We start from the raw sequence: 24,735 nt of genomic DNA, 5'->3' as shown, positions 1-24,735 counted from the left end.
CCCATGGACTGACTATACAGTCCGTGGGATTCTCCAGGCCAGAATACAGGAATGGGTAGCCTTTCCCTTCTCCAGGGGATCTTCCCAACCCAGGGATCAAACCCAGGTCTCCTGTATCACAGGTGGATTCTTTACCAACTGAGCTATCAGGGAAGACCTGCTCAAGGTCCGGTCCTAACTGGGGCGGAGTGGTGCCGGTCCCCAGCAGGCGCCTCGCCGCGCTCCGGCTGGGTACAGGGGCGGTGCTGACTCAGCGCCCTGCTCCTGCCCCAGCATCACCCAGGCCTCAGGTGGCCCCGAACCTCACACAGCCCCTCCAGATCACCCTGTCAGCGAGGGGGCAGCCATCTCCAGCGAGAGTACAGGCGATCGGGTACCACTGTCCCAAGGAGGGCAGACCCGGGTCCACGCTGAGCATGGCCTTGGGCAGCCCAGGGGGGTGTTTGTGGCCAAAGCTGCCTCCAGCCCTGCTGGAGCCTGGTCACCTTGGGCCCTTCCTGCAGCAAAGGCCCAGGCGGAGAGGCAGTGGGCGCTGGGGGCCTCGGGGTGAGCAGGGGACACTGGTGGGGACCACGGGCCACTCAGCCCCCTGACTGAGATCCTGGGGATGTCTGTCACCTGAAATGGCGTGGCCCCTTCTCCTTCATGGCAGTCGGGGTGGAGGGCGTCAGGGGAGCCCCACCTGGCTGGCTCCCCCTGCAACCCCCTAAACTCCCAGGGGCACTCACACTGCTCAACCGCCTGAGGGTGCCAAGTCCTTGACTCTGAGCATGGCCACCTCCCTCTGCCCCCAGCCACTAGGCAACACTTCTGCAGTGACTGCTGGTTGGGGAGGCGCCCAGACACGGAGGGGACAACTGAGGCCAGCCCTCCCGGGAGCCACTGCCTTCTGCCCTGATGCAGTGGCCCTGGGCACAGCACCCCCATCTAGGGACACAGGCTCTTAGCCAGGCGGTGCCCACAGACCCTCACCTCCACACATCTGAGCTGCCCCAAGTGGAGTGGCTGTGACCTGCGGTGTCACGGGATGTTGTTCCTCCAGCGGCTGTGCTCTTCCCTGAGTCTGAGCGTTTGGTTGAACCCAAGAGTGGAAGCGACAAACAGATTCAAGGGACTAGATCTGATAGACAGAGCGCCTGAAGAGCTATGGACAGAGGTTCGAGACGTTGTACAGGAGGCGGTGACCAAGACCATCCCCAAGAAAAAGAAATGCAAAAAGGCAAAACAGTTGTCTGAGGAGGCCTTACAAATAGCTGAGAAAAGAAGCTAAAGGCAAAGGAGAAAAGGAACGTCTGAATGCAGAATTCCAAAGAATATCAAGGAGAGACAAGAAAGCTTTCCTCAGTGGTCAATGCAAAGAAATAGAGCAAAACAACAGAATGGGAAAGACTAGAGATCTCTTCAAGAAAATTAGAGATACCAAGGGAACATTGCATGCAAAGATGGGCTCAATAAAGGACAGAAACGGTATGGACCTAACAGAAGCAGAAGATATTAAGAAGAGGTGGCAAGAATACACAGAAGAACTGTACAAAAAAGATCTTCACGACCCAGATAATCACGATGGTGTGATCACTCACCTAGAACCAGACATCGTGAAATGTGAAGTCACGTGGGCCTTAGGGAAGCCTCACTACGAACAAAGCTAGTGGAGGTGATGGAATTCCAGTTGAACTATTTCAAATCCTAAAAGACGATCCTGTGAAAGTGCTCACTCAATATGCCAGCACTTTGGAAAACTCAGCAGTGGCCACAGAACTGGAAAAGGTCAGTTTTCATTCCAATCCCGAAGAAAGGCAATGCCAAAGAATGCTCAAACTACCACACAATTGCACTCATCTCACATGCTAGTAAAGTAATGCTCAAAATTCTCCAAGTCAGGCTTCTTCAACAGAACATGAATCAAGAGCTTCCAATGTATAAGCTGTATTTTGAAAAAGGCAGAGGAATCAGAGATCAAATTGCCAACATCTGTTGGAGCATAGAAAAAGCAAGAGAATTTCAGGAAAACATCTACTTCTGCTTCATTGACTATGCTAAAGTCTTCGACTGTGGATCACCACTGTGGAAAATTCTTAAAGAGATGTGAATACCAGACTACCTTATCTGCCTCCTGAGAAACTTGTATACAGGTCAGGAAGCAACAGTTAGAACTGGACATGGAACAACAGACTGGGTCAAAATTGGGAAAGGAGTACATCAAGGCTGTATATTGTTACCTTGCTTATTTAACTTATATGCAGAGTACATCATGCGAAATGCCAGGCTGGATGAAGCACAAGCTGGAAGCAAGATTGCTGGAGGAAATATCAATAACCTCAGATATGCAGATGACACCACCGTTATGGCAGAAAGTGAAGAGGAACTAAAGAGCCTCTTGAACGTGAAAGAGGAGAGTGAAAAGGTGGCTTAAAGCTCAACATTCAGAAAACTAAGATCATGACATCCGGTCCCATCACTTCATGGAAATTAGATGGGGAAACAGTGGAAACAGCAAGAGACTATTTTCTTGGGCTCCCAAATCACTGCAGGTGGTAACTGCAACCATGAAATTAAAAGACACTTGCTCCTTGGAAGAAAAGATATGACCAACCTAGACAGCATATTAAAAAGCAGAGACATAGCTTTCCCAACAGAAGTCTGTCTAGTCAAAGCTATGGTTTTTCCCATAGTCCTGTATGGATGTGAGAGTTGGAACATAAGGCTGAGCACTGAAGAACTGATGCTTTTGAACTGTGGTGTTGGAGAAGACTCTTGTGAGTCCCTTTAACTGCAAGTAGATGAAGCCAGTCAATCCTAAAGGAAATGAGTCCTAAATATTCATTGAAAGGACTGATGCTGAAGCTGAAGCTCCCATACTTTGGCCACCTGATGCAAAGAACTGACTCATTAGAAAAGACCCTGATGCTGGGAAAGATGGATGGCAGGAGGAGAAGGGGACGACTCGGGAACCGCCGAGTCAAGGATGAGATGGTTGGATGGCATCACCAACTCAATGGATGTGAGTTTGAGCAAGCTCCAGATGGTGTAGGACAGGGAAGCCTGGCGTCCTGCAGTCCAAGGGGTGGCAAAGAGTTGGACACGACTGAACGATTGAACAAGACCTTTCTGGTGGGCACAGGGGATCCCCAGAAAGAGCTTGGACTAAGTGAAAAATACTGTGATTTGTCATAAGAAACACATTTGATCTTCATCCCTGATCCTGGCGCGCAAGTCCTAAAACCCTTGGGACTTCCTGTGATAGTGTGACCCTTCACTGTGTGAATGAGGTGACTCTGGGAAGGTCCCTAAGGATGGGGCCAGTTGCCAGGGACCCACCAGGAATCGAGGGTTGGAACTTCCAGCCCCACACCCAGTCCTGAGGGAGGGGAGGGGACTGGGGGTTGGATCAATGGCCAGTGGCCAGTGCATGTCATGAAGCCTCCAGAGAAAATCAGAAGGCTGGGTCTAGAGAGCCCTAGGGCTGCAGAGCACGTGAAGAGGTGGTGAGAGTGGTGCCCAGGAGGGCAGGGACGCGATCCCCAGGACCCACCCAGCGGGCGGTTCCCGAGTCCTGTCCTTTTAGGGTAAATGGTGATCCAGGGACTGGCTTTTTCCCTGAGTTCTGTGAGCTGCTTGAGGAAAGTAATCAAGCCCGGGGAGGGGTTGTAGGAACCCCAAATCTACAGCCAGTCAATCAGAGGCACCTGGGACTGACATCTGGAGAAGGGTGTCATCAGGGCAGGCCTGAGCCTGAACCTGTGGGATCCGACGCATCCCGGGCAGGTGGTGCTAGAACCAAGCTGGACAGGAGGTCAGCCGCTGGGGCCCCAGGGGGAGTGGGGACCAAGATCGTTAAAGGCCCTGGTCCAAAACCGGCAAGAGACTGACCATTCGTGTCAGCAAAGACAGCAGACAGAAGGCCACACACACCCATGAAAGGATACTCAACATCATTAACCATCAGGGAAGGAGAATGAGAATGGAGGCGACACCGGGAGAGTCCCGCTAGAGCGGACGAGGACCCGGGCCGGAACGCGCATTCTCTGGGGCTGCGGAGGCCAACCCACTCAGCGGCCTGAAACAGCCTGGGGGCTTCTTACAAAGTCACACACACACGTGCCCTACGGCCAAGCCTTAAACCCAGGTGCTTACCCAACTCATGTTCACAGCAAGCTTATCTGTAACAGCTAAGAGCTGGAAGCAACCCAGAACCCCCCAAGAGGTGCCCGGGAGTGGCGGAACCCCGCTCAGCAGCAAAGGGGAATCATGGACTCACACGGCAAGCACCCCACACGAGCATGCTGGGCACACGTGGCCTTCCACTTGAACGAAATTCTGCAAAGTGCACACCAACCTGGGGGGTAGGGATGGAGGTGCTGATTCAACACCCAAACGAGTCTAACTGAACACGTTAAATGTGATCAGCTACTGCATGAGAATTCAACCTCAATAAAGCTGTTTCAAGCGAAACACTTCCTTCTGCGGCTGAAGTGGCCGGCTGTGGGGTCAGAGGTCTGAGATTAAGCCCCAGTGGTGGCGGGCCAGGACACAGTCCCTTCCCCAGGCTGAGTCCCAGATCTGCCCAGTGTGCCTGTCTGCTCTCCAGGTCTACCAGCCCCAGGTCCAGACCACGGGAGCCTCCCCCAAGCCCTGGGGATCCCCGGTCACCCCAGCTCCCGCATCTAGTCCTGTAGAGTCTGGAGGAGGAAGGAGGGAACTCTCAGGGAGGGACCCTGTGCAGTGGCCAGTGGGACCCCTGCCCACCGTAGTTCGAGACCCAGTTTGAGAACGTGCCAGGAGGCCGTCGCAGCCTCAGAGGCTCCCTTCCCCTGGGCGTGGGAATCCTCCTGTCCTCTACCACCACCCTGGCCATTCCCAGACGCACTCAGGCTCGTTTGTGCCCAGTCAGTAAGTGCTTAACCACTGGAGCAGGAACACGGCACTGCCCCTCCCCCCCCCCCCCGCCCCCCTACAGCTGACGGTCTGGTCGGTCCCCAGAGCTTCCGGGCCAGCCCCGGACACCTTCCCTCCAGCTTTGGGGCTGAAGGAACGGCCCCAGCCCCCTCTTCAAGGACCACCTTAGCACCCCCTCCAGGCCCCCTGCCCTGTGCTACATCACCAAGGATCCCCACCCAGACCCCCAGGCCCCCTGAATGCTCTCCCCACTCACGGGTCTCTCTTCCTGCGTGTACTCTTTTTCTGCATCCAGGGACCTGCCAAGTCAGGTGACCCAAACCTACTGGGAGGAGGAAGGCCTCACCTCCCCCGAGGATTCACCAAGAGCGGGTGGGGGTCTGCTCTCTGGGGAGCCAACAGCCTCCCTTGCACTCAGCACCAAACAGGCCTCTGTGAGTCAGCAAAGAGCTATTGTTTAAAGCTTTGGACCCAACGTTGGGCACGCCACCGCACTTTTGCATCATTTTCATAAACAGGACGATCCCGGCCCTGGTCAGCAGAGGCCCATGCAGGATCCTGGTGGGGCGAGCTTTGGGTGCTGCCGGGGAGGGCCAGGCTGGCTCATCTGGCCACAGGATGGACGTGTCTGCTGGTGGCCTCAGCAGGCTCAGGGGTGTAGATTCCTCTCTGGGCGGGTGGTCTTCAGTAGGCTTAGCACAGGTCTTTAGGGGCCAGCACCCCCTTCTTGAGGATGAGGTTTCCGTAGAGGGCTGTCTCCCTGCACAAGGAGCAGGCTAAGCGCCGGGCGGGGATGGAGAGGACCCGGTGCCACCACCGCTCTGGCCCCCGCCCAGGCACGCCCAGCAAATCCCTTGCCTCTCTCATTCCCTGTGGGGCGTTTAGTCCAGGCCGCAGGGGCTGCATGGAGGGTGGAGAGAGCTCTGGAGTGGGGAGGGGTAGGGACCCTGCTTGGCAGATGTAGCGCGACCCAGTGGATCCAGCCAGAACTCACCCAGTTGCCACAACAGCAAAAGCCTTTTTCGCCCGCTCATAAAATGCAAACCTCTCCACCATCCCCAGGGAGAACTGGAAGGCAGAGCGGGAGGGTTGAGGTTCAGGCCCGGGGGCAATGGGAAACTCTGCAGGCTGGGGTCCCAAGGACACTGGCCTTCTGACCTGTGTGGACTTGGTAGGCAGGGACACAGGGGGCGGTGGTGGCCACCTGACTGGGGCCCCTGAATCACCTGAGCTGCCCCCCGGGTTGTGGGTGGGCCTACTGTCCAGACCAGGAGCCCTGGCTCCTTTCAGGAAAGTCCCACCCAAGACCTGCCCAGCCCTTTGCAGGACAAGGGGTGACAGGCAGCATCGGGCCAGGCCTCTGGCCACAAGTGGGAGCCAGAAGTACCCTGCTGTTCCCAGGATGGGGTGTGGGAGGACCCCCAGGCAGAGATAGATGAGGGTCCCGGGAGGGAGGGGATTGGCCAGGGCAGGAACTCGCATAACCATGGTGCAGAGTTCCAGGGCTGTCTTTCACTTCTCCTGGGCCTCCAAGGCACAGAGGGTCCCTGAGCCCTTTCCCAGTGGGGATCTTAGGCTCACCTCATAGCCAGCCCTGGAAAGGATGGACTGGTAGCTCGTCCACACTGGTGTCAGCAGGCCGCTCTTCCTGTCGCTGGGCACCAGCTCCATGACCATAGCCTAGAGACGGAGGGGCTCGGCTCTGTGGCCAAACCCCCTGCCCTGGGCGCCCTCAGGGCTCCTCTGGTTGGTTCAGGGCCTCGGGAACACACGTCCTTCCCACCCCCATCAGGGCAAGTGGTCCCCCTGTGTTCTGGCAGAGGGCAAGCCAAAGCCCGGAGCAGCCTTACCGGGCTCTGCACGTAGGTGTCCAGGGGCAGCAGCTGCAACACAGCCTCTAGGAGCTGGGGGATGCCCAGGCCTGGGGGCAGAGGACGGCCTCAGACACCGGGCACGAGCTGCCCGCCCAGGGACGCTTACCGAGGTCACACTGAGTCTCCCCGCCGGGGCCACGGCCCGTCTCTGCCTGCCCCTGCCCACCCCACCTTCACTCTTCCACGCAGGCCGTTGGTGGTGACCCCAAACACGTGTCCACCAGGAGGGGCACCCAGGCCACTTTCTTGATCCCAGGAGGCCCTGGAGATGACCCCCTGAGATGGTAGTGGGGTCTAGAAAGAGGCCTCTCTTGGCTGCCCTCAGACCTGCCGGGCTTGGCTCCAAGGCTCTCTGCTGTCCTGAGAGTTGGTTTCTGATTGTTAAGCTAATGTGTGCTCATGTACAAAACTGGGAAACACAGAAGCCATGAAAAGAAAGGACTGTCCCACCTCAGAACACCGCTGGGGGTGGGAAGCGCCCAGGCACAGCCGAGCCCAGCCCACCTCTATTACCGTCAGGACTGCTAACCCCTAACTTACGTGTCCCCTCCAGGACCTGGTCCCCACCCCCAGTCTCACCTCCCACTGTCCCCTTGCACGACCTGCCCTGCTCCTCCCCGCCCCCCCCCGCCCCATGAGGTGAGAAGGTCTTTAGAGGCGTGTGAGTGTGCGGACACCTGGAATATTTGGGGTCAGGTCACCAGTGCTGGGATTCTACAGAAGAGTACAGGCTGAGCTCATGGACTGGGCTGGCACCGCTGCTCGGTCAGGCCTGTTTTCCCATTTGTAAGAGGCGACCAAGTGCTGCGTGAGACGGGACAGGAGACCCAGGCTCCCGTCTGGGGGCGGGGGCTGCGGGGAGATTCTGGCGCTGAGGCCTCCTGGGTCCCTGGGGCAGTGCCTGCGGGCTTGGTGGGGGCGGGGCAGAGCCGCCGCACCCGGCGGCCCAGAGCCCAGTGCACCCTCCACCCACCCTGCGGCAGGCGGAGCTCACCGTCGGCGCGGATCTCCTCCGGGCCGCCTCTACAGATGGAGCTGCTGGGGAAGTTCACGTCTGCAAGAACTGGAAGGCCAGCACGGCCGGACATAGATTAACAGTGGGTCGGCCCACGTCCCTCGCGCCGCGTTGGGGGCACAGACCCGGAGCCACAGGGCCGACGCCTGAGGACTCGCCCCGCCCCGCCCGGGTCTGCCGTCGCGAGGGACCGGAGCCTGCACGCCCGAGGACTTGCGGGGTAGCCGAAGGCTGGGCGGGCTCCGGGCGCGCGGCCGCGGTCTCAGGAAGAGAGACCGACGCACACGTCCCAGACCAGCCCGGGCGCCGGCGGAGCGTGCGCGGGGCCGCTCGGCCCGGCCGCCGGGGCTGGAGAAGGAACCTAACCTGCCCGCCCCCGCCTAGGCCCGGCGCCCTGCCCGCCTGCGGCTCGCGGGGCCGGCTCTCCCGGAGGCTCGGACCCAGCGCTCACCGATCTCATCTCCGTGCCCCATCCGCGCCAGGGCGAAGAGCAGCTCCGGGGACAGGAGAGCGGGGACGCCCTTGAGCACCACCATGGTCGCGGGCGGAGGGGCGGGGCTTCGCCGGGCGGGGATAGGCGGGGCTGCGCGAGGGGAGGGCGGGGCGAGCGAGGGGCGGGACCTGGGAATGGGCGGGGTCTGGACGGAGGGTTCCCCAGCCAGGCGCTGCGGACTAGGGGGTCGTTTGGGGAGCGGTGGACATCAGCCCATCCCATTGTTGCCGGAACCAGTACTAGAGAAACTAATCACCACACTCGGAGAGTTGAAGAACTCAGATTTATTATGTCAGGGGGCCCAGAGGAGTTAACACTCCAAGCTCTAAGCCCCGAAAAAAGGGGTTATAGAGTTTTTAGAGACAGACTACAGTGGGCTTTCTGGTGGCTCAGACGGTAAAGCGTCTGTCTACAATGCGGGAGACCTGGGTTCGATCCCTGGGTCGAGAAGATCCCCTGGAGAAGGAAATGGCAATCCACTCCAGTACTAGTACTATTGGCTGGAAAATCCCATGGACAGAGGAACCTGGTAGGCTACAGTCCATGGGATCTCAAAGACTGAGAGACTTCACTTCCCTACAGTGGGCTTCCCTCATAGCTCAGTTGGTAAAGAACCCACCTGCAATGCAGGAGACCCCGTTTGGTTCCTGGGTCGGAAAGATTCCCTGGAGAAGGGATAGGCTCCCCACTCCAGTATTCTTGGGCTTCCCTTGTGGCTCAGCTGGTGAACAATCCCCCTGCAGTGTGGGAGACCTGGGTTTGATCCCTGGGTTGTGAAGATCCCCTGGAGAAAGGGAAAAGCTACCCACTCCAGTGTTCTGGGCTGGAGAATTCCATGGATTGTATAGTCGCAGAGTCAGACACGACTGAGCGACATTCACTTTTTTTTTTTTCACTTGATAGTGGGCAACACTAGCTGTTAAACGCTGGTTTAAACTAAGGGAACATCAGTCAAGACAGGGAGGGAGATGCCTGACCTTTACACTGACAGGCATGATTAAGTAGGTTTGCAGGGGCTGGGCAATTGCAAAGAGCAGGACAAGGGTGAGTGAGATAAGCTCCAGTTCCTAGTAAGTCCCTACTTTCTGAGACTACATGATCCAGACTTTGCAAGGAACAAGCTGAGTTACAGAGGCAGAATGAGCAGGAGGTTATGTAAAATTTTAACTTTTCCTCTTCACCAGCAGCCACTGGTTTTTGGGGCTTCGGGACCCCACTGGGTCCAGGACCTGGAATCCCACGTGTTTGTGGTTGGAGCTCCCAGCGCCTTCCTTGCTCCAGGCCTCCGTTTTGCCCCCAGGCCTTGCTGACTTGCTCCCCACCCCTTCCAGCCCACAGGGTCTGTGATGCCCTGGGGTGGGGAGGAGTGGGTGGTGGCACAGGGCTGACTTCTTCACACTGCAAAGACCTTGAGGGGAGGTGGAGGCGACCTCCTCCCAAGCGGCAGTGCAGAGAGCACCCCTCCCGTCTTCCAGATCAGCCTGCTGAGACCGCTCAGGGTCTAGCTTTGGGCCAGCACGCCTGCTCTGGACAGTAGTTCTCTGACTCCACTCTTTGGCCCGGAATCCTGATGCCAGCTCTGGGTTAACCCCTTTGGGTTCAGTCCTTCAGCGCTGGGACTGCCTACCACACCGCCTCCTGTGCACCATGCTCGGAGGCTGGGAGAAGACACCCATCACCCCAAAGGGGAGGCCGTAGCCTCAGCCTCCAGGGCTGAGTTAGGATTGTGGTCCTTAGACCTAATCTTGGCTGTTGTGTGTGGACAAAGAATGTCCCTGCCATGTTCCCAGGTGGCCCTATTGCCAATGCAGAAGACATAAGAGACGCGGGTTCAATCCCTGGGTCGGGAAGATCCCCTGGAGGAGCGCATGGCAACCCACTCCAGTATTCTTGTCTGGAGAATACCATGGATAGAGGAGGCTGGCGAGGTACAGTCCATAGGGTCGCAAACAGTCAGACAAGACTGAAATGACTTAGCACGCATGCACACCATGTCATTAAACAAAGGATACTGAGGCCACCAAGCCTTCAGCCACTGCAGCTGCACCTGAGTTGCACCCTGAGGGGGTTTACTACAGAGAAGAAGAAATGATCCTGGCCCTAGATAGCTGAAGTGAAGTGAGTGAAGTCGCTCAGTCGTGTCCGACTCTTTGCAACCCCATGGATTGTAGCCTACAAGGCTCCTCTGTCCATGGAATTTTCCAGGCAAGAGTACTGGAGTGGGTTGCCATTTCCTTCTCCAGGGGATCTTCCCAGACCAGGGATCGAATCCAGGTCTCCTGCATTGCAGGCAGATGCTTTACTGTCTGAGCCACTAGGGAAGCCACTAGATAGCTGAGATGCATATTAAAGGCATAATTCCAAGGAGCCCAAATGCTGGCATCGGCCCATACATAGGCACTAAATTCATTAAGATGTCTGGTTTTCTTTAGTTGGCAATAATCTTTTGCTGTTCCAACTAACTGGTTTTCTGTTTTGTTTGCAAAATCTCTTATATATATTGGCTCCTCTTGTTATCTGAGAACTGGGTTCACCTCTCAGTGAGTGTCAAAAAGACCACACCAAGCTGGCAAAGATGATGAAAAGAAAGAATTTATCACTCACAGCAAGTAAGGAAAACACGAGGGATTTTTCCCACTAGCAAAACTGGGGAAGTTTTAAGCTCAGGGCACCACCAGAGGGGCTTGAGCAGAGAATTCAACATAGAACTGGAGCGAAGGTCAGGTCTACAGAGTCCAAGTCTTTGTTGTCTTAAGTCAGGAGGGTCGACATCATCAGCCCACCCTCCACCTGGGTGGGAGCCTTAGTTCTGCAGAATTCAAAGTGTATTATTATGTTTATCCCTTGAGAAGGAACCAGGACTCTGCTTTGTCACTGCATTTTCTCTGTCCCTGCGTTCCTCTGTGCCTTTAAGGTCACTGATGACTGACTGAGACCTATTCAAGGACCAGCACCATGACCAGGTCTAGATCACAAGATGGCTTAGACCAAAACGGGCTGTCTTACGTCAAGAATGCTTCTTATGCTGTGAAAGTGCTGCACTCAATATGCCAACAAATTTGGAAAACTCAGCAGTGGCCACAGGACTGGAAAAGGTCAGTTTTCATTCCCATCTCAAAGAAAGGCAATGCCAAAGAATGTTCAAACTACCGCACAATTGCACTCATTTTACATGCTAGCAAGGTCATGCTCAAAATCCTCCAAGCTAGGCTTCAACATTATGTGAATTGAGAACTTCTAGATGTACAAGCTAGATTTAGAAAAGGCAGAGGAACCAGAGATCTAAGTGTCAACGTCCGTTGGATCTTAGAAAAAGCAAGAGAGTTCCAGAAAAACATCTACTTCTGCTTTATTGACTAAGCCAAAGCCTTTGACTGTGTGGATCACAACAAACTGGAAAATTCTTCAAGAGATGGAAATACCAGACCACCTTACCTGCCCCCTGAGAAATCTGTATGAAGGTCAAGAAGCAACAGTTAGAACTTGACATGGAACAACAGACTGGTTCCAAATTGCGACCGTCAAGGCTGTATATTGTCACTTAGGTTATTTAACTTATATGCAGCGTACATCATGAGAAATGCAGGGCTGGATGAAGCACAAGCTGGAATCAAGACTGCCGGGAGATATATCAATAACCTCAGATAGGCAGATGACACCACTCTTATGACAGAAAGGGGAGCTAAAGAGCCTCTTGGTAAAGGTGAAAGAGGCGAGTGAAAAAGCTGGCTTAAAACTCAACATTCAGAAAACTAAGATCATGGCATCCGGTCCCATCACTTCATGGCAAATTGATGGGGAAACAATGGAAATAGTTAGAGACTTTATATCCTTGGAATAGATCTTAGAATAGATCTTAGAAAACTAAGATCATGGCATCCGGTCCCATCACTTCATGGCAAATTGATGGGGAAACAATGGAAATACTTAGAGACTTTATATCCTTGGGCTCCAAAATCACTGTGGATTTGACTGCAGCCATGAAATTAAAAGATGCTTGCTCCTTGGAATAAAACCTGACAAACCTAGAGAGCATAATCAAAAGCAGAGACGTTACTTTACTGACAAAGGTCTGTATAGACAAAGCTGTGGTTTTTTCAGTGGTCATGTATGGATGTGAGAATTGGACCATAAAGAAAGCTGAGCGCCGAAGAATTGATGCTTTTGAACCGTGGTGTTAGAGAAGACTCTTGAGAGTTCCTTGGACTGCAAGGAGATCAGATCAGTCAACCCTAAAGGAAATGAGTCCTGAATATTCATTCATTGGAAGGCCTGATGCTGAAGCTCCAATCCTTTGGCCACCTGGTGTGAACTGACTTACTGGAAAAGCCCCTGATGCTAGGAAAGACTGAAGGCAGGAGAAGGGGACGACAGAGGATGAGATGGTTGGATGGCAGCACTGACTCGATGGACAAGTTTGAGAAAACTCGGTTTGGTGGTGGACAGGGAAGCATGGTGTGCTGTAGGCCATGGGGTCACAAAGAGTCGGACACGACTGAGCGACTGAACTGAACATGGTATCAGTCAAGAAAGCCATTCCTGCTTCTCTCTCTGGGGACCCCCTGCCCTATCTGCTTACACTTCCTCAGCTCTGTGGAACAGGCCCCTCACAGCTCTCTGAGGCTGTGTCCAGGGCTGCAGTCTTCAGCAAGTCTGCTGAGTAAAGCACAGTTCTCAGCTTCCAGGCTGTGCATTCTTCTCAGTGGACAGGTGTGACTGTCTTCTCCAAACGGCAGCTCCACCATGCCGCACGTGACGTGCCTCCCGAGAAGCGGGTCTGTCTCCGTTCTTGAACCAGGTGGACCTGTCACTGCCTCCAATAGAACATGCTCTACAAGCTGCTGCCTGGCTTCTGGGGGCATGTCATAAAAGGCAATATGGTTTCTCCCTTCAGAACACTTGCTTTGGTGTTAAAATCAAATAAATTTGGCAATAATTTGTTACGCAGCAGTAGCTGACTAATGCAGGTGGCTCCTGTGCCAAGATGTCAACAAAAATCCTGCTACACCACCTTTGGCCTTCCACCCTGTCTGCTCCATCCGTCCCCCTCCCCCCGCCATCCCCCCCCTCCAATCCACACACTCAGGAGAGAGGGCAGACCCCAGTTCAGATGCCCATGCCTGCACCAGCTGGGTCATACCCCTGCTTTGGAACCCAGCAACTAACCTCACTGCCCAGCCTGCAGACCAGCTTTTGCTCAGGCCAGCCAGCTCTCAGCCTTCCATGCTCGGGCCCCTCCTTACAGGGCTGGCTGCCTTGCTCACCTGAGGACTTACTGCTGCTGGCCCTGCAGGAAAGCCCAACTGAGCCTGTCTCTACCCTTGGGCCCTGCCCCTTCCACCTCGTCCCTCAGTGGACCTCAGCCCTGCATGTGGTGACGTGCCCAGAGGCCTGGCAGTTTCCGGGGAAGTACCGTACATGAAAGAGGCAGAAGACCTGAAGACAAGAGACACCCCACACCCACTGCTCGTCCCTGGGGCGCCTTGGTGGTCAAAGCTGCCCAGGGAGGTGGCCGGCAGGGCCTGCACACCAGCCACCCACAGCGGCCGACTGCACCCAGCGTGAGCAGTGTCTACTCCAAAGCCCGAGTGGAGAGACTCGTAGTTAACATTCCCTGAAGCTTATTTTTTTAGTAGAAATATAGAAGGGAAAAACCAAGTTTATGGATAAATGAGAAGGAAAGTTCTGTTTCAAAAACCAATCACAACCCAAAACCAGTATGGGGCGAGAGGTCAATTAACTCAAGAGGGAGTGGAGGGCTCTCTGGGCCTGTGGTCCCTGCCATCCATCTAGGGCTCGCCTGCTGCCCTCTCACCCACAGCAAAGCACGTGCTCACACGTGGACAGTCCCGTCTCTCCCAAGCCCAGGGCCAGCACACAGCCCAAAGAGGTTCTGTTCCCTGGGCCTGAGGGTAGGACCCATCCCTGCACATTCTGAAACCCAAACGACCCTGTGGGTGCAGACCTTTGAGACGCACACACTCACGTGTGGGCCCCACGTCCAGCCCCTCCTCAGCTTCCAGCTGAGCCACTAGGACGAGGGTGCCTAGGGCCTCAGAAGGGCTCCCTCCACCTGGGCCCCAGCACTTGGGGCTCCGCTAGTCACAATCAATTTATTATGTATTTGGCTGTGCTGGGTCTTAGCTGTGGCTTGCAGGACTTCTCTGCAGCTTTTTTTAGTTGCAGCATGTGGCATCTCGTGTCCGATCGGGGGCTGAACTCAGACCCCTGCACTGGGAGCTCAGTCTTGGTCCCTGGACCACCAGCACAGTCCCACTCGGAATCAATTACGAAGCCAGGCCCGACGCATGTGGAGAATTAAACTAACGCATTTACTTTCTCAACGTGAAGGTTACCCCTGCAGATACCTCTGTTGGTTCATTCTAGATGGCGTATGACTTGCACAAACCCTGGTTACACAGCTTTAGCACGCGTGTCCCCACGTCTGTCACAGTGAGGACTGCCCGGCCAGGCCTCGCCTTCCGAGCCCAGGGGAGCCTGATCTCACCGTCCCTTTGCGCCTGCTTCCTCGCTCTCACTGCGAGGGCGACCCCATCATCCAGGACCTTCAACGACTCGCCCTGGCGTTCTGGCCTATCTGCACAGCTGGGGGCGAGGGCCCCATGAGAGCCGCTCTGCGACCCTCTGCCGAAGGGGACGAGGCTGCACCCCGGCCTGCCTGCTGCGTGTACTGTGAGGAGGGGCTGTAGAGGAGGCAGCGGTTCTGTTACATGACAAGACCCTCACAGACACGCTTGAGCTGAAGTGCAAGGGTTCACGCAGAGAATATGTGCTGCACTGTCGTCACGACGGCGCTGACACAGGAACCGGGGCATGGTCTCAACATCCGACGCCACTGGAGCAAGCAGATCACAACGTACCCACGTCATGAAAGACTTCAGGGCCACTGAAAAGAACGCGAGTAGGAATCATATTCAGCCATGAAAAGAAATGGAACTGTTACTGTTATAACCTGGGTGGACTTTGGAAATATTATATTCAATTTGGCAACAGAAAGAAAGTGGAATAAAGGTCCCCAGGATCCGGGGGGCGGGCGGGGGCCAGGTAGGGAGTTAGTGTTGAGGCTTAGTTTCTGTTTGGGGCGATGAAACCGCATGGAGACACATGAAAACACTGTGAGCGCACCGCTGCGAGGTGTACATTTAAGGATGGATAAAACAGCAAGTTTTTTGTTATCTATTTTAGAATGAAAACGAATCACAGTCATGAAAGAACAGGGCGCGTTTGTGCGAAAGAAGCAGAAATGTGGAGAACCATTTTCATACAAAGAAAACCGAGTTTCACACGTGAGCGTGCGGGCACAGAAAATCCTAAGAGCCATGCAGTCACCCTCGGACTAGGATGGGAGCCCTTCGCGGACCTTGTTCTGTTTGAATGTTGTTGCTTAGAATGACAGACAAAAGTGTTTAAAAAGTGATGGAACACTAAAGAACAGAAATGACCAAAACAAGGCCTAATGTGACCTGAAGTCTGTCGGTCAAGAGCATGTCTCTTTAGAGACCCAGCAACAAGGCCTTCACTCTGAGCGGCTACGCCCACCGCTGCAAACGGCACAGTGACCAAGCCGGGGTCCCGTGAGCCCTGGGTGAAGGCCACCCGTCCCCGGCAGGCTGTGAGCCCACACCACCCCGCAGAGCTGGAGAGAAGCCGTGTGTCGCCGACACTGCACACAAGACAGAAGGATTCGTCAGCTTCTGAAGCTGCTCGTCCTCCCGGAAGGGTGGCTGAGGCAGAGGCCGCTGGCTGTCACTGGTCTTTGAAGTTGGCCTTTCTCTTCTCCACAAACGCGGCCATGCCTTCCTTCCGGTCTTCCTGTGGGGAGGAGAGGCAGGGGTGGATGATGACTTTTCCCGGGGCCGGGCCTGCTCACTGCCTGCCGGCTCCTCCCGCCCTCAGCGTCCTCACCCACAGGTTCTGTGGTGGGATCACCTCAAGGGTGAATGACCCAAGTCCCTGACCAGCGAGGGCGGGCCCGGGAATGGGTATTTTCACAGGAAACAGCCCTGCCCTGCCGTGGTGACCGTCCTTCGGGGGCCACTAACCTTCGAGTGGAGTACACCCTCATCTACAGAGAACCGCAGGTGCGTGTACTTGGCCATTCACCAGGCCATGACCTGGGTGTAGTCATGGTCTGTGGCAGGTGGTGTCCTGAGGGTTAGGAAGCAGGACACGAGGAAAGGCTCTACCTTGGCCCTCCTTCCTCACACACACACACACACGTACTCTCAACACATGAGTACTCACACACATGCATGTACTCACACACAAGTGCACACACATGTACTCACGCCACACACATGTACCCCCAAGTGCACACACACACACGTGCACACAATGCACTCACACACACAGGCACTCACAACACATGAATACTCACACCACATGCATGCACTCACAGATAAGTGCACACAGGCACGTACTCGCACATGTACACAGGCACTCATACCACATGCATGCACCCACACGTGTGCACACGCACGTACTCACACATGCATGTACTCAGACCACAACATGCACTCACACACAAGTGTACACATGCAACACTCACACACATGCACACACACATTCATACCACACGCAGGCACCCACAACACACGAATACACTGACATGTGCACACACATGCACTCACAACACAATACACTCATACCACACGCATGCACTCACACACAAGTGCACACACATGTACTCACGCCACACACATACCCCCAAGTGCACACACACACACGTGCACACAATGCACTCACACACACAGGCACTCACAACACATGAATACTCACACCACATGCATGCACTCACAGATAAGTGCACACAGGCACGTACTCGCACATGTACACAGGCACTCATACCACATGCATGCACCCACACGTGTGCACACACACGTACTCACACATGCAGGTACTCAGACCACAACATGCACTCACACACAAGTGCACACACACACAGTATATGCATGCACTCACACCACAAATATGCACTCACATGCGCGCACACACATGTACACACACACATGTACACACACATATCTGCACCTCAAGAACCAAAGTCATTTTAATCTTTCTTTTATGAAACACCTATTTATGACTTCCTGATATTAAGAGATGAATTTTAGTGACTATTAAAAGACCGACTTCCTTCAAGTTACTGGCAGATACCCTAGAAAATAATGTGCCAAGGTTTCAAGTTAAAATATATTCGATCCCCATTCCAAGTAACTGGAACAATCTAGGAAAATTATGGGTAAATAGACTGCCTTTCAAATACACGAACTGCTATTTAAGTGTGCAATTCCTAAGATCTTTTGTTGTCTGGAAGCATTTAACAGGAGGCTTCCTATGTGCTGTTTTGGATCTGTCAGGAATTCTCTGTTCCTTATCAATTCCTGAATACTCAGGAATTAAGAGGAGAGGCAAGCCTTTCCCAGGGGCTCAGGAATCCAGGTATTTCCTTCATTAGCGTTTCTATATGGTGATAAGTACCCTCTTCCTTCTTGTGAACCACACGGTAAAAGTGATTGTTTACAACTCTGTCTCTCTTTAATATGGATCGCCTGTTTTGTGAGTCTGGAATTTTAGTCTTTATCTTTGCTGAGAGTAACTACCTTGTAAGACAGTACACATGCCCACACCATGCGGTGAAAACGCCTGTGCTCACACCACGCGATGAAAACGCCTGTGCTCACACCACGCGATGAAAACACCTGTGCTCACACCACGCGATGAAAACGCCTGTGCTCACACCACGCGATGAAAACGCCTGTGCTCACACCACGCGATGAAAACGCCTGTGCTCACACCATGCGGTGAAAACGCCTGTGCCCACACCATGCGGTGAAAACGCCTGTGCCCCATCAACGCCCTGGTCCCGTGTTGTTCTCTCTCTCTCTCTCTTTCTCCCTCTGAGTTCACTTTCCAGCCCGGGCTTCTAAGACCCTCTTGAGAAGGTGCTCTGCGCCTTCACCCCATCGAGAGGGCGCCTGAGGCCTCCGTGAACAGAGCAAGCCCCGTGCAGGGCCTTTATTGGCTTTCTGTGTAAACCAAGGAATATCAGCCTCTTTCTCTCCTTTACTTTCTTATCGTTGACTCCAGACCACCAGGTTCCGGTACATTAAAGGACCTCAACATTTTGTAATAAGAAGTAACTGTAGAAGTTTTTGTCCTTTGAACTTCCACACACTGTGCTGTTTATTTGCTCAGTCGTGTCCGGCTCTGTGTGACCCTGTGGACTGTAGCCTGCCAGGCTCCTCTGTCCTTGGGATTCTCCAGATAAGAATAGTGGAGTGGGTTGCCATTCCCTTCTCTAGGGGATATTACCGACCCAGGGACTGAACCCAGGTCTCCCGCACTGCAGGTGGATTCTTTATGGTCTGAGCCACCAGGGAAGCCCCATTTATTTGCAAACATCACTGCCCAGCTACAGGGAGGCTATGAGTTCTGACCAGAGAGAAATGGTGATAAAATCTACAAGCAAATTCCAGAACTTTCACGGCTAGACCATGTGATTCCCCACGTGAACGAGGCTACTCACGGTGGCAAAAGTTGAGTAGAAGAGCTTCTTCTCCAATTTAACGCCCTCAGCTAATGTCATTTCAAAAGCTGAAAAAGAAAACCCTGCAGTGAGGACCTGAGACACAGACTTGGGAGTGCAGAACTTTTTCTAGAGGTGGGAACCAGCCTGGGGACCGACGTGCACTTTGATGTCGCGGGATTAAAGTGCAGCCTCCCTCTCTAGGGTGTCGCCCCGGCTGCAGCCCAGTGAACAGCTGCTCCCGGGCCCCCTGTGTCCTGTGTGGGGACTGGAGTGGAAGGTGGGATGGAAAACTCTGTCCAGTCAGGAGGGGGCTGAGGAAGCCCAGGAATGTGGACTCTAAAAGCACGACAAATAAGTTTACGGATGACACCGAAAACGGAGCTGTGGGCAGAACGGAGCGAGGAGCGAGGCCCAGGTGCGTCTGCAGCAGAGGCGAGAGGGTGCGAGGCTCGTGGAAGCTTTTGCGGCAGCACCTGCAGCCAGGCCCCGTGACCCGTGCCAGGCGGTGACAGGCGCCCCGGGCCTCACCGCACGCTCCACGCACTTAAGGCTGAGCCCAGGGAAAGAGACAGGGTCGGGGCAGCGCGGCCCTCCAAGGACACTCACTGCCCTCACAGGCGGCACAAGCGAAGGAACAGCCTCACTCCAACGCTGAGATGAAATCGCTGTGCTAACATGCAAACAATTCTCAAGAGGGGTGGTCAGAGCTGCTCTGCTGGCCAAGAGTGGCTGCTGAGCCCAGACCCTCAGCCGGGAGGGCGCAGCTGCCCCCGCCTCACCCCTGGACGGTCAGGTGCGGCTGTGGTAGAGAGGAACCTTTCTCCCAGGTCCTGCAGGGGACCCTCCCGGGCTGCCTCTGCTCGCCGGCACTGGCCCCCAGCCTGGCCCAGTTCTCCGGTCCTGCTTCCAAGGGGAGCTCAGACCAGTTCAGCAGAATTTGTGAGCGAGCAACTAGAAACTAGAATGCTACAAAGAGCCAAAATCAAAATACTGAGAGTCCTAACAATTTTTGTCCAGATCAGTTAAGATGCACAATTCAGACACCAAATTGTCGAGCGTCGCAACTACTCCTGTGCGGCCTCTCCACCCTCCTCCCTACCTGCGTTCACTGATTCTTTGGCCATGGCTGTTACAATTTTAGAGTTGCTGGCAATTTTTTCTGCACATTGGATGGCTTCTTCAACCACTGTCTCGACAGGAAAAATTTTGCTTACGAGACCTGCAACACAAAAGGTAAGCGTGTGGAAGCAGCTGGTTCTAGTTCTGCCACAGCGCAGGCCTCCAACAGACACAGGAAAGGTCCTCAGCGTCCCCTGGTGCGGCTGCCACCCTTGGCTGTCGAGGTTACGGGGCCCGTACAGTCAAAGGTCGCTGAGGGGCCAGGGGAGGGCCTGCCTGCCTTGGAGACCCCCACTGTTCAAGTTGGTTCTGAGAAGTGGAATGCTTTCACTGTTAGTCTTTAATCCACGTGGACACCTGAGTCACTCTGCTGTGCGTGGTACTATTTCAAAGAGACACAGGCAGTGAGTATCCTGGACTCGCAGGATACCAGAAAGCTCTGTGCTGATCACTGTGGGAGTCCCTGGGTGAGGCCCTCCCCTCTCCACCCAGCTGTCAAGGGGGCAACTCCACGGGGCGGCCCCACCCTATACCTGCTTGCTTGGCATCCTGGGCTGAGATCCGGTCACCAGTGAGGACCATCTCCATGGCCAGTGACTTTCCGACGGCACGGGTCAGTCTCTGGGTGCCGCCGGCACCTGCAGGGGCAGAGGGCTGCTGGGCATGCCTCTCTGTGGCCAAGAAGCCACAGACATGCTGCTGGCAAGTGTCTAGGGCCGGAAGACCTACAGCACTCGGTTAGGGGGTGGGCAGAACTGGGGGAGACCCAGACATCACAAGGGAACCTCCTTCCCACACTCAGGCCCCTGCCTCATGCCCTGGGCCCCTTGTACCAGCGCCTCTTGTGCAGGAGCCAGACTCTGGATGGATGCGTGGAGCTCGCAGACCCTGACCTGACCCACCCTGGGGGGCAGCTGGGGGCGGCCTCCGCTCACAACCGGCTCTGCTCCCAGAGTGGGATGAGGGCAAGGCTCCCGCCTCACGGGCCTGGGGATGTGCTCCTCTCAGGCTCTTCGTGTCTAGCCCTGCGTGGACTTCGCCTCCACGGGCCCTGCTCCCCCTCCCGCCCACTCAAAGGCCTCTGACTGGAAAGACTGGTCTGCCCATTCACCTGCCCACAGGGAACCCCAGGGCTGCCCAGGGCGAGGCAAGCGGCCACCTGAGGGAGGCACCCACGGTCCAGCAGACTCGGGCGCTACCTCAACACGGTGGGGACCTTGGGCACTGGGACGGGAAGAGCCTGGTGGTCACCCTCAGCGGACCCCACCCTGCTCACCGCCTGGCCCACTGGCCTGAGAGAGACCCTGGGCTCCAGGCTCCACACCCGGGGTAGAGACTTTGTGGGGACACAGCATGTAGCTCTCGTCAGGTGGGCCGAGGGGCAGGGGCATCACTGTTGGCCTACTGCTCCCGTCGCCCTCCCGTGGGGGATATGATCCCCTGCTCTGAACCTGCTGAGGCCACGTGTCTCGCTCTGGCCACTGAAACAGGAGCCCTCAGTGCTGGCCCGTGGTCACCGTGTTTTCTTCTCTGAGATGCTGACCTATAAGGACCCACCACGGATGCTCAGCAGCAAGAGTCACTGCGGTCGGAAGCCAGTGTGTGGCCAGCCCAGAGGAGCCGGCAGGGCTCCAGGCCCCAGGCTGCGCCCCGCCCCGCACGGAAGGTAGTGCAGCCAGGCTCACACGACAGTCCCACTGTTTCTGTCTGACGCTGAGACAGCCCAGATGCCTGGCAGAGGGCAGATTTGGGCCGATGACTTGAAGAGCTGACTCTAGAGCCTTTACCTGGGATGGTTCCTATTAGAATCTCCGGCTGCCCAAACTGGGCTTTCTCTCCAGCATAAATGATGTCACACATCATAGCAAGTTCACAGCCACCACCAAGCTGCAAAACAAGAGGCACCGCAAGAGGACCCCAGTTAAAAACCACTCCATCTGCTCATTTAATTTTCTATTAAAAAGGAACACGGTCTGGGGTACAGCAGATGTCAACACAGAGATGGCAAGTCAGGTAACTGTTTCCATAAACTATATGCACAGTTAATTCTGCCAGGCTTCTGGCAAGGGCCAGACAGCAAATGCTTTTAGCCTTGTGTGTCCTACATTATCTATCGTGGCCACTCCACTCGGCTGAGGAAGCTAAAAGGCAGCCAAGAGAGGGGAGGACTGAGAGGCCACTGTGTTCCAACACACTCTGCCTGCTGACCCGCTCACCCGAAGGAAGCTTTACTAAGGAACCATGAGTTGAAAGGTCCTTCTCACTTCTGTACAGGCCAAAGCCAGTCCCAGAGCCCCTGAGTCATCCAGGTGCCTGCAGGAGACCCCGACGCACCAAATGGGGCACCCAGAGCTTTCAACGGTAGCAGGAGTTAATTCATAAGGCAGTGCAGGTTGGAAAGTCATCAAAACTGCACAGAAAGCCAACATACGTGCCCTTAGCCTTGCAGAGGGGGAGACGGCTCCTGGGGAGTCTTAGGGACCATGCTGAAGACTAGGGGGCTTTACTAACAGGGGAATCCAAAGGCCAACAGCTGAACCCCCTCCCACAGAGCAGATGCTAAACGCCCTTTACAGGTCTTGGCTCTTTTGTATCACTGAACGAGACACAGCCTCCTCCAAATAAAAACCGGTGCTACTGTACAAATACAGTTCCTTTGGGTGCTCTGAGTGCAAGGAGGTGGCGTCGGGGGAACACTCACGGCATAGCCATTGACAGCAGCTATGACTGGCTTCTTGACACGTGTGAGCTGGTCCCAGTGGCTCAAAAACCCGCCAGAGTAACAGTTCTGGAACGTGAGGCTCTGCATTTCCTTGATGTCGGCTCCAGCTGGGTGGTGGGAAATGACGTTCCAGTTACAAGAGGCAACTGCTGAGTGTTCCAAGGGGAGCACCGGGGCTTTGGGGAAAGGCCACATGGACGCACAGCTGGGCCGGGGGCCCAGTGCAACGCCGGGCAATACGAGGTGGCGGAGTAGCGCAGAGGGACGTGGACAGGAAACAGACCCGGGGACAGGGAAAGCAGGGCTCCCTCTCTAGTCCCTCACCCGGGACCTGCCTGCCTCTGAGCAGGCTCAACATTAAACACCAGAGAGGCCCCTTCAAGCAGCTCAGGGTTTGGTCTACCTTATGTAAATGAATCCCCAAGTTGCAGAACTTGCCTGATGCCTTCATGGAGGTATAAGGCTGCCTGCCACACCACAGGTGTGATCACATATCTGGTGGTCTGCCACCATGCTGAGCAGCTCACCTGCAAATACCTTCTCCCCGCCTGTGAGGACAATGGCCCCCACGGCTGGGTCTTCCTCGAAGGCCTGCAGTGCCTGGTTGAGCTCCACGATCAGGCCGTTGCAGAGCGCATTGAGGGCCTTGGGGCGGTTCAGCTGGATCAACCCCACGTTGCTGTTCCTTCCCTTCTTTGCTGTGATGATGTACTCAAAGGCTGCGCCTGGGAAGAAACGGGAAACCGGGATTTCCACTAACAGGCATCAAACTGGGGGATGTATTTCGCCACTGGACAGGGTGAACCCGACACCTGAGGGCCCTGCCCAGTCCCTGGTGCTGCAGCTCGCACTGCATGGGGGCCTTCTGCAGGGCTCTCTGCTTTCACAGATGTTGGAATGTTTCCTTAAGTTAAGACAGCCCAACAGCCCCAGCAATGACCAGCAGCCTTCCTTCTGAATGTCTTGGTTGGCATCTCCCCGAACCTGTGCTGGAGACGCCTGGGATCCTGTAGAAACAAGAAATGAGGAAACTCCCTCTTTAAACATGCCAACTGGGTGAAGGGCACACAGGCAAAGGGCAACTGCCAGACCAGGAGGGGCAGCCTGCTCAATCCTGGGAGCCAGAATGACCTTGGTAGGGGGAAGCTTAACCAAGACAGCTGCTTCCTTGAACGGGGTACCTACCCGGTGGGCTTGCTGGGGAGTGTCTGAAATCACCCATGTGTAGGCAGCATCCCCCACACCCCACATACAAGACCAAAAAAGACTGCTGGGTACAGGCCAGGATGCAGAAGCAGGTGGTCAAAAGGAACTCAGGGAACATCAACACCAGTTAACAGCTAGGTTAAGTGGACACACAGGTGAAGGAAGAGGCTGCAGAGACTCGTTCCCAGAGACATGGCCAAGACTTCCTGGGAAATACGGGGTGGTGGAGGGGCGGGGGGCGGGGTGTACCCGGCTGCCTGGGGCTGGGGCAGGCAGAACCTGAGGGAGAAGCAGTGGACCTGGGAGGCTGGGCAGGAGCCACCACAGGACAGCACGCGCGACCCCTTCCAATTGCAGATGCGCGGAGCGCGCGGCCTCTCAAGTCTGAGGGCTTTCACACCAAGTGCTGAAGTGGCCAGAGGTCTTGGCACTCAGTCCCCAGTCCCCGGGGTCGAGATGCTAGTGATCCCAGGGCTCCTCGCGCTCAGGAAGGAGGTGCTGGGCGGGGGAGTCAGGCTGGACGCTTCTCGGCAGGGGCGCGGTGCGGCCCAGGGGTCCCGGCCCGGGGACTCCAACCACGGCCCGCCCCCGCGGCCCCGCACTCACTCGAGGCGAAGGAGCGCTGCACCGGGCAGAAGAGCCAGGGCCGCAGCGGGGCGCGGACGCGGGGCAGCAGGGCACGTAAGGCGGCCATGGCGCTCGCGTGGACAACTGTGCCCTCCGCCTGCTCGCGCGGAGGGCCCGCCCCGCGGAGCCGCCCCCGGCAGCGCCAGTCAGGGCCCGCCCCGCCCACCGGCCCGGGTCGCGGACCACGCAGGTATCGCGAGACCACGCCAGGCGGCGGAAGTGGGCGGGGCGACG

At 55.7% G+C, this 24,735-nt stretch overlaps 3 protein-coding genes across 4 annotated transcripts in view; all 3 read right to left on the bottom strand.

The window, feature by feature from the left end:
• The window catches only part of SORCS3 (sortilin related VPS10 domain containing receptor 3), a 979,390-nt gene that overhangs the window by 528,316 nt on the left and 426,339 nt on the right, over positions 1-24,735 (bottom strand). The gene's annotated exons all lie outside the window — the stretch shown is intronic.
• Positions 5,336-8,335, bottom strand: FUOM (fucose mutarotase). The gene is given in 6 exon segments (NM_001076278.1): positions 5,336-5,656; positions 5,891-5,964; positions 6,478-6,576; positions 6,747-6,817; positions 7,765-7,833; positions 8,237-8,335. Coding segments are annotated over 6 exon segments (465 nt in total). The 5' UTR covers positions 8,322-8,335; the 3' UTR covers positions 5,336-5,589.
• ECHS1 (enoyl-CoA hydratase, short chain 1) lies at positions 15,462-24,593 on the bottom strand. Of its 2 annotated transcripts, none has more exons than NM_001025206.2 (8): positions 24,481-24,593; positions 23,196-23,393; positions 22,648-22,775; positions 21,734-21,833; positions 20,480-20,584; positions 19,927-20,046; positions 18,825-18,892; positions 15,462-16,111 (listed from the first exon to the last, which is right to left on the bottom strand). In NM_001025206.2, the coding sequence occupies exons 1-8, from the start codon at positions 24,566-24,568 to the stop codon at positions 16,046-16,048; spliced, it is 873 nt and encodes a 290-aa protein (NP_001020377.2). In that variant the 5' UTR covers positions 24,569-24,593; the 3' UTR covers positions 15,462-16,045. The 2 variants fall into 2 exon arrangements, with proteins under 2 accessions (NP_001020377.2, XP_015316088.1); XM_015460602.3 differs by lacking the exon at positions 24,481-24,593 and adding an exon at positions 23,481-24,016.

Source organism: Bos taurus, chromosome 26 (genome assembly GCF_002263795.3).
Source record: "Bos taurus isolate L1 Dominette 01449 registration number 42190680 breed Hereford chromosome 26, ARS-UCD2.0, whole genome shotgun sequence".
NCBI lineage: Eukaryota > Metazoa > Chordata > Mammalia > Artiodactyla > Bovidae > Bos > Bos taurus.
The sequence above is the reverse complement of the archived record's forward strand: the minus strand, read 5'-3'. Positions and strand labels throughout refer to the sequence as shown.

Coding starts and splice junctions, on each gene's coding strand:
- ECHS1 (XM_015460602.3), bottom strand. CDS start 23,919: ATGTGGGGTGTGGGGGATGCTGCCTACACATGGGTGATTTCAGACACT. Junction 20,047..20,479: donor CCAGGATGCCAAGCAAGCAG/GTATAGGGTGGG, acceptor TTTGTGTTGCAG/GTCTCGTAAGCAAAATTTTT. Junction 16,112..18,824: donor TCTACTCAACTTTTGCCACC/GTGAGTAGCCTC, acceptor TCCTCCCCACAG/GAAGACCGGAAGGAAGGCAT.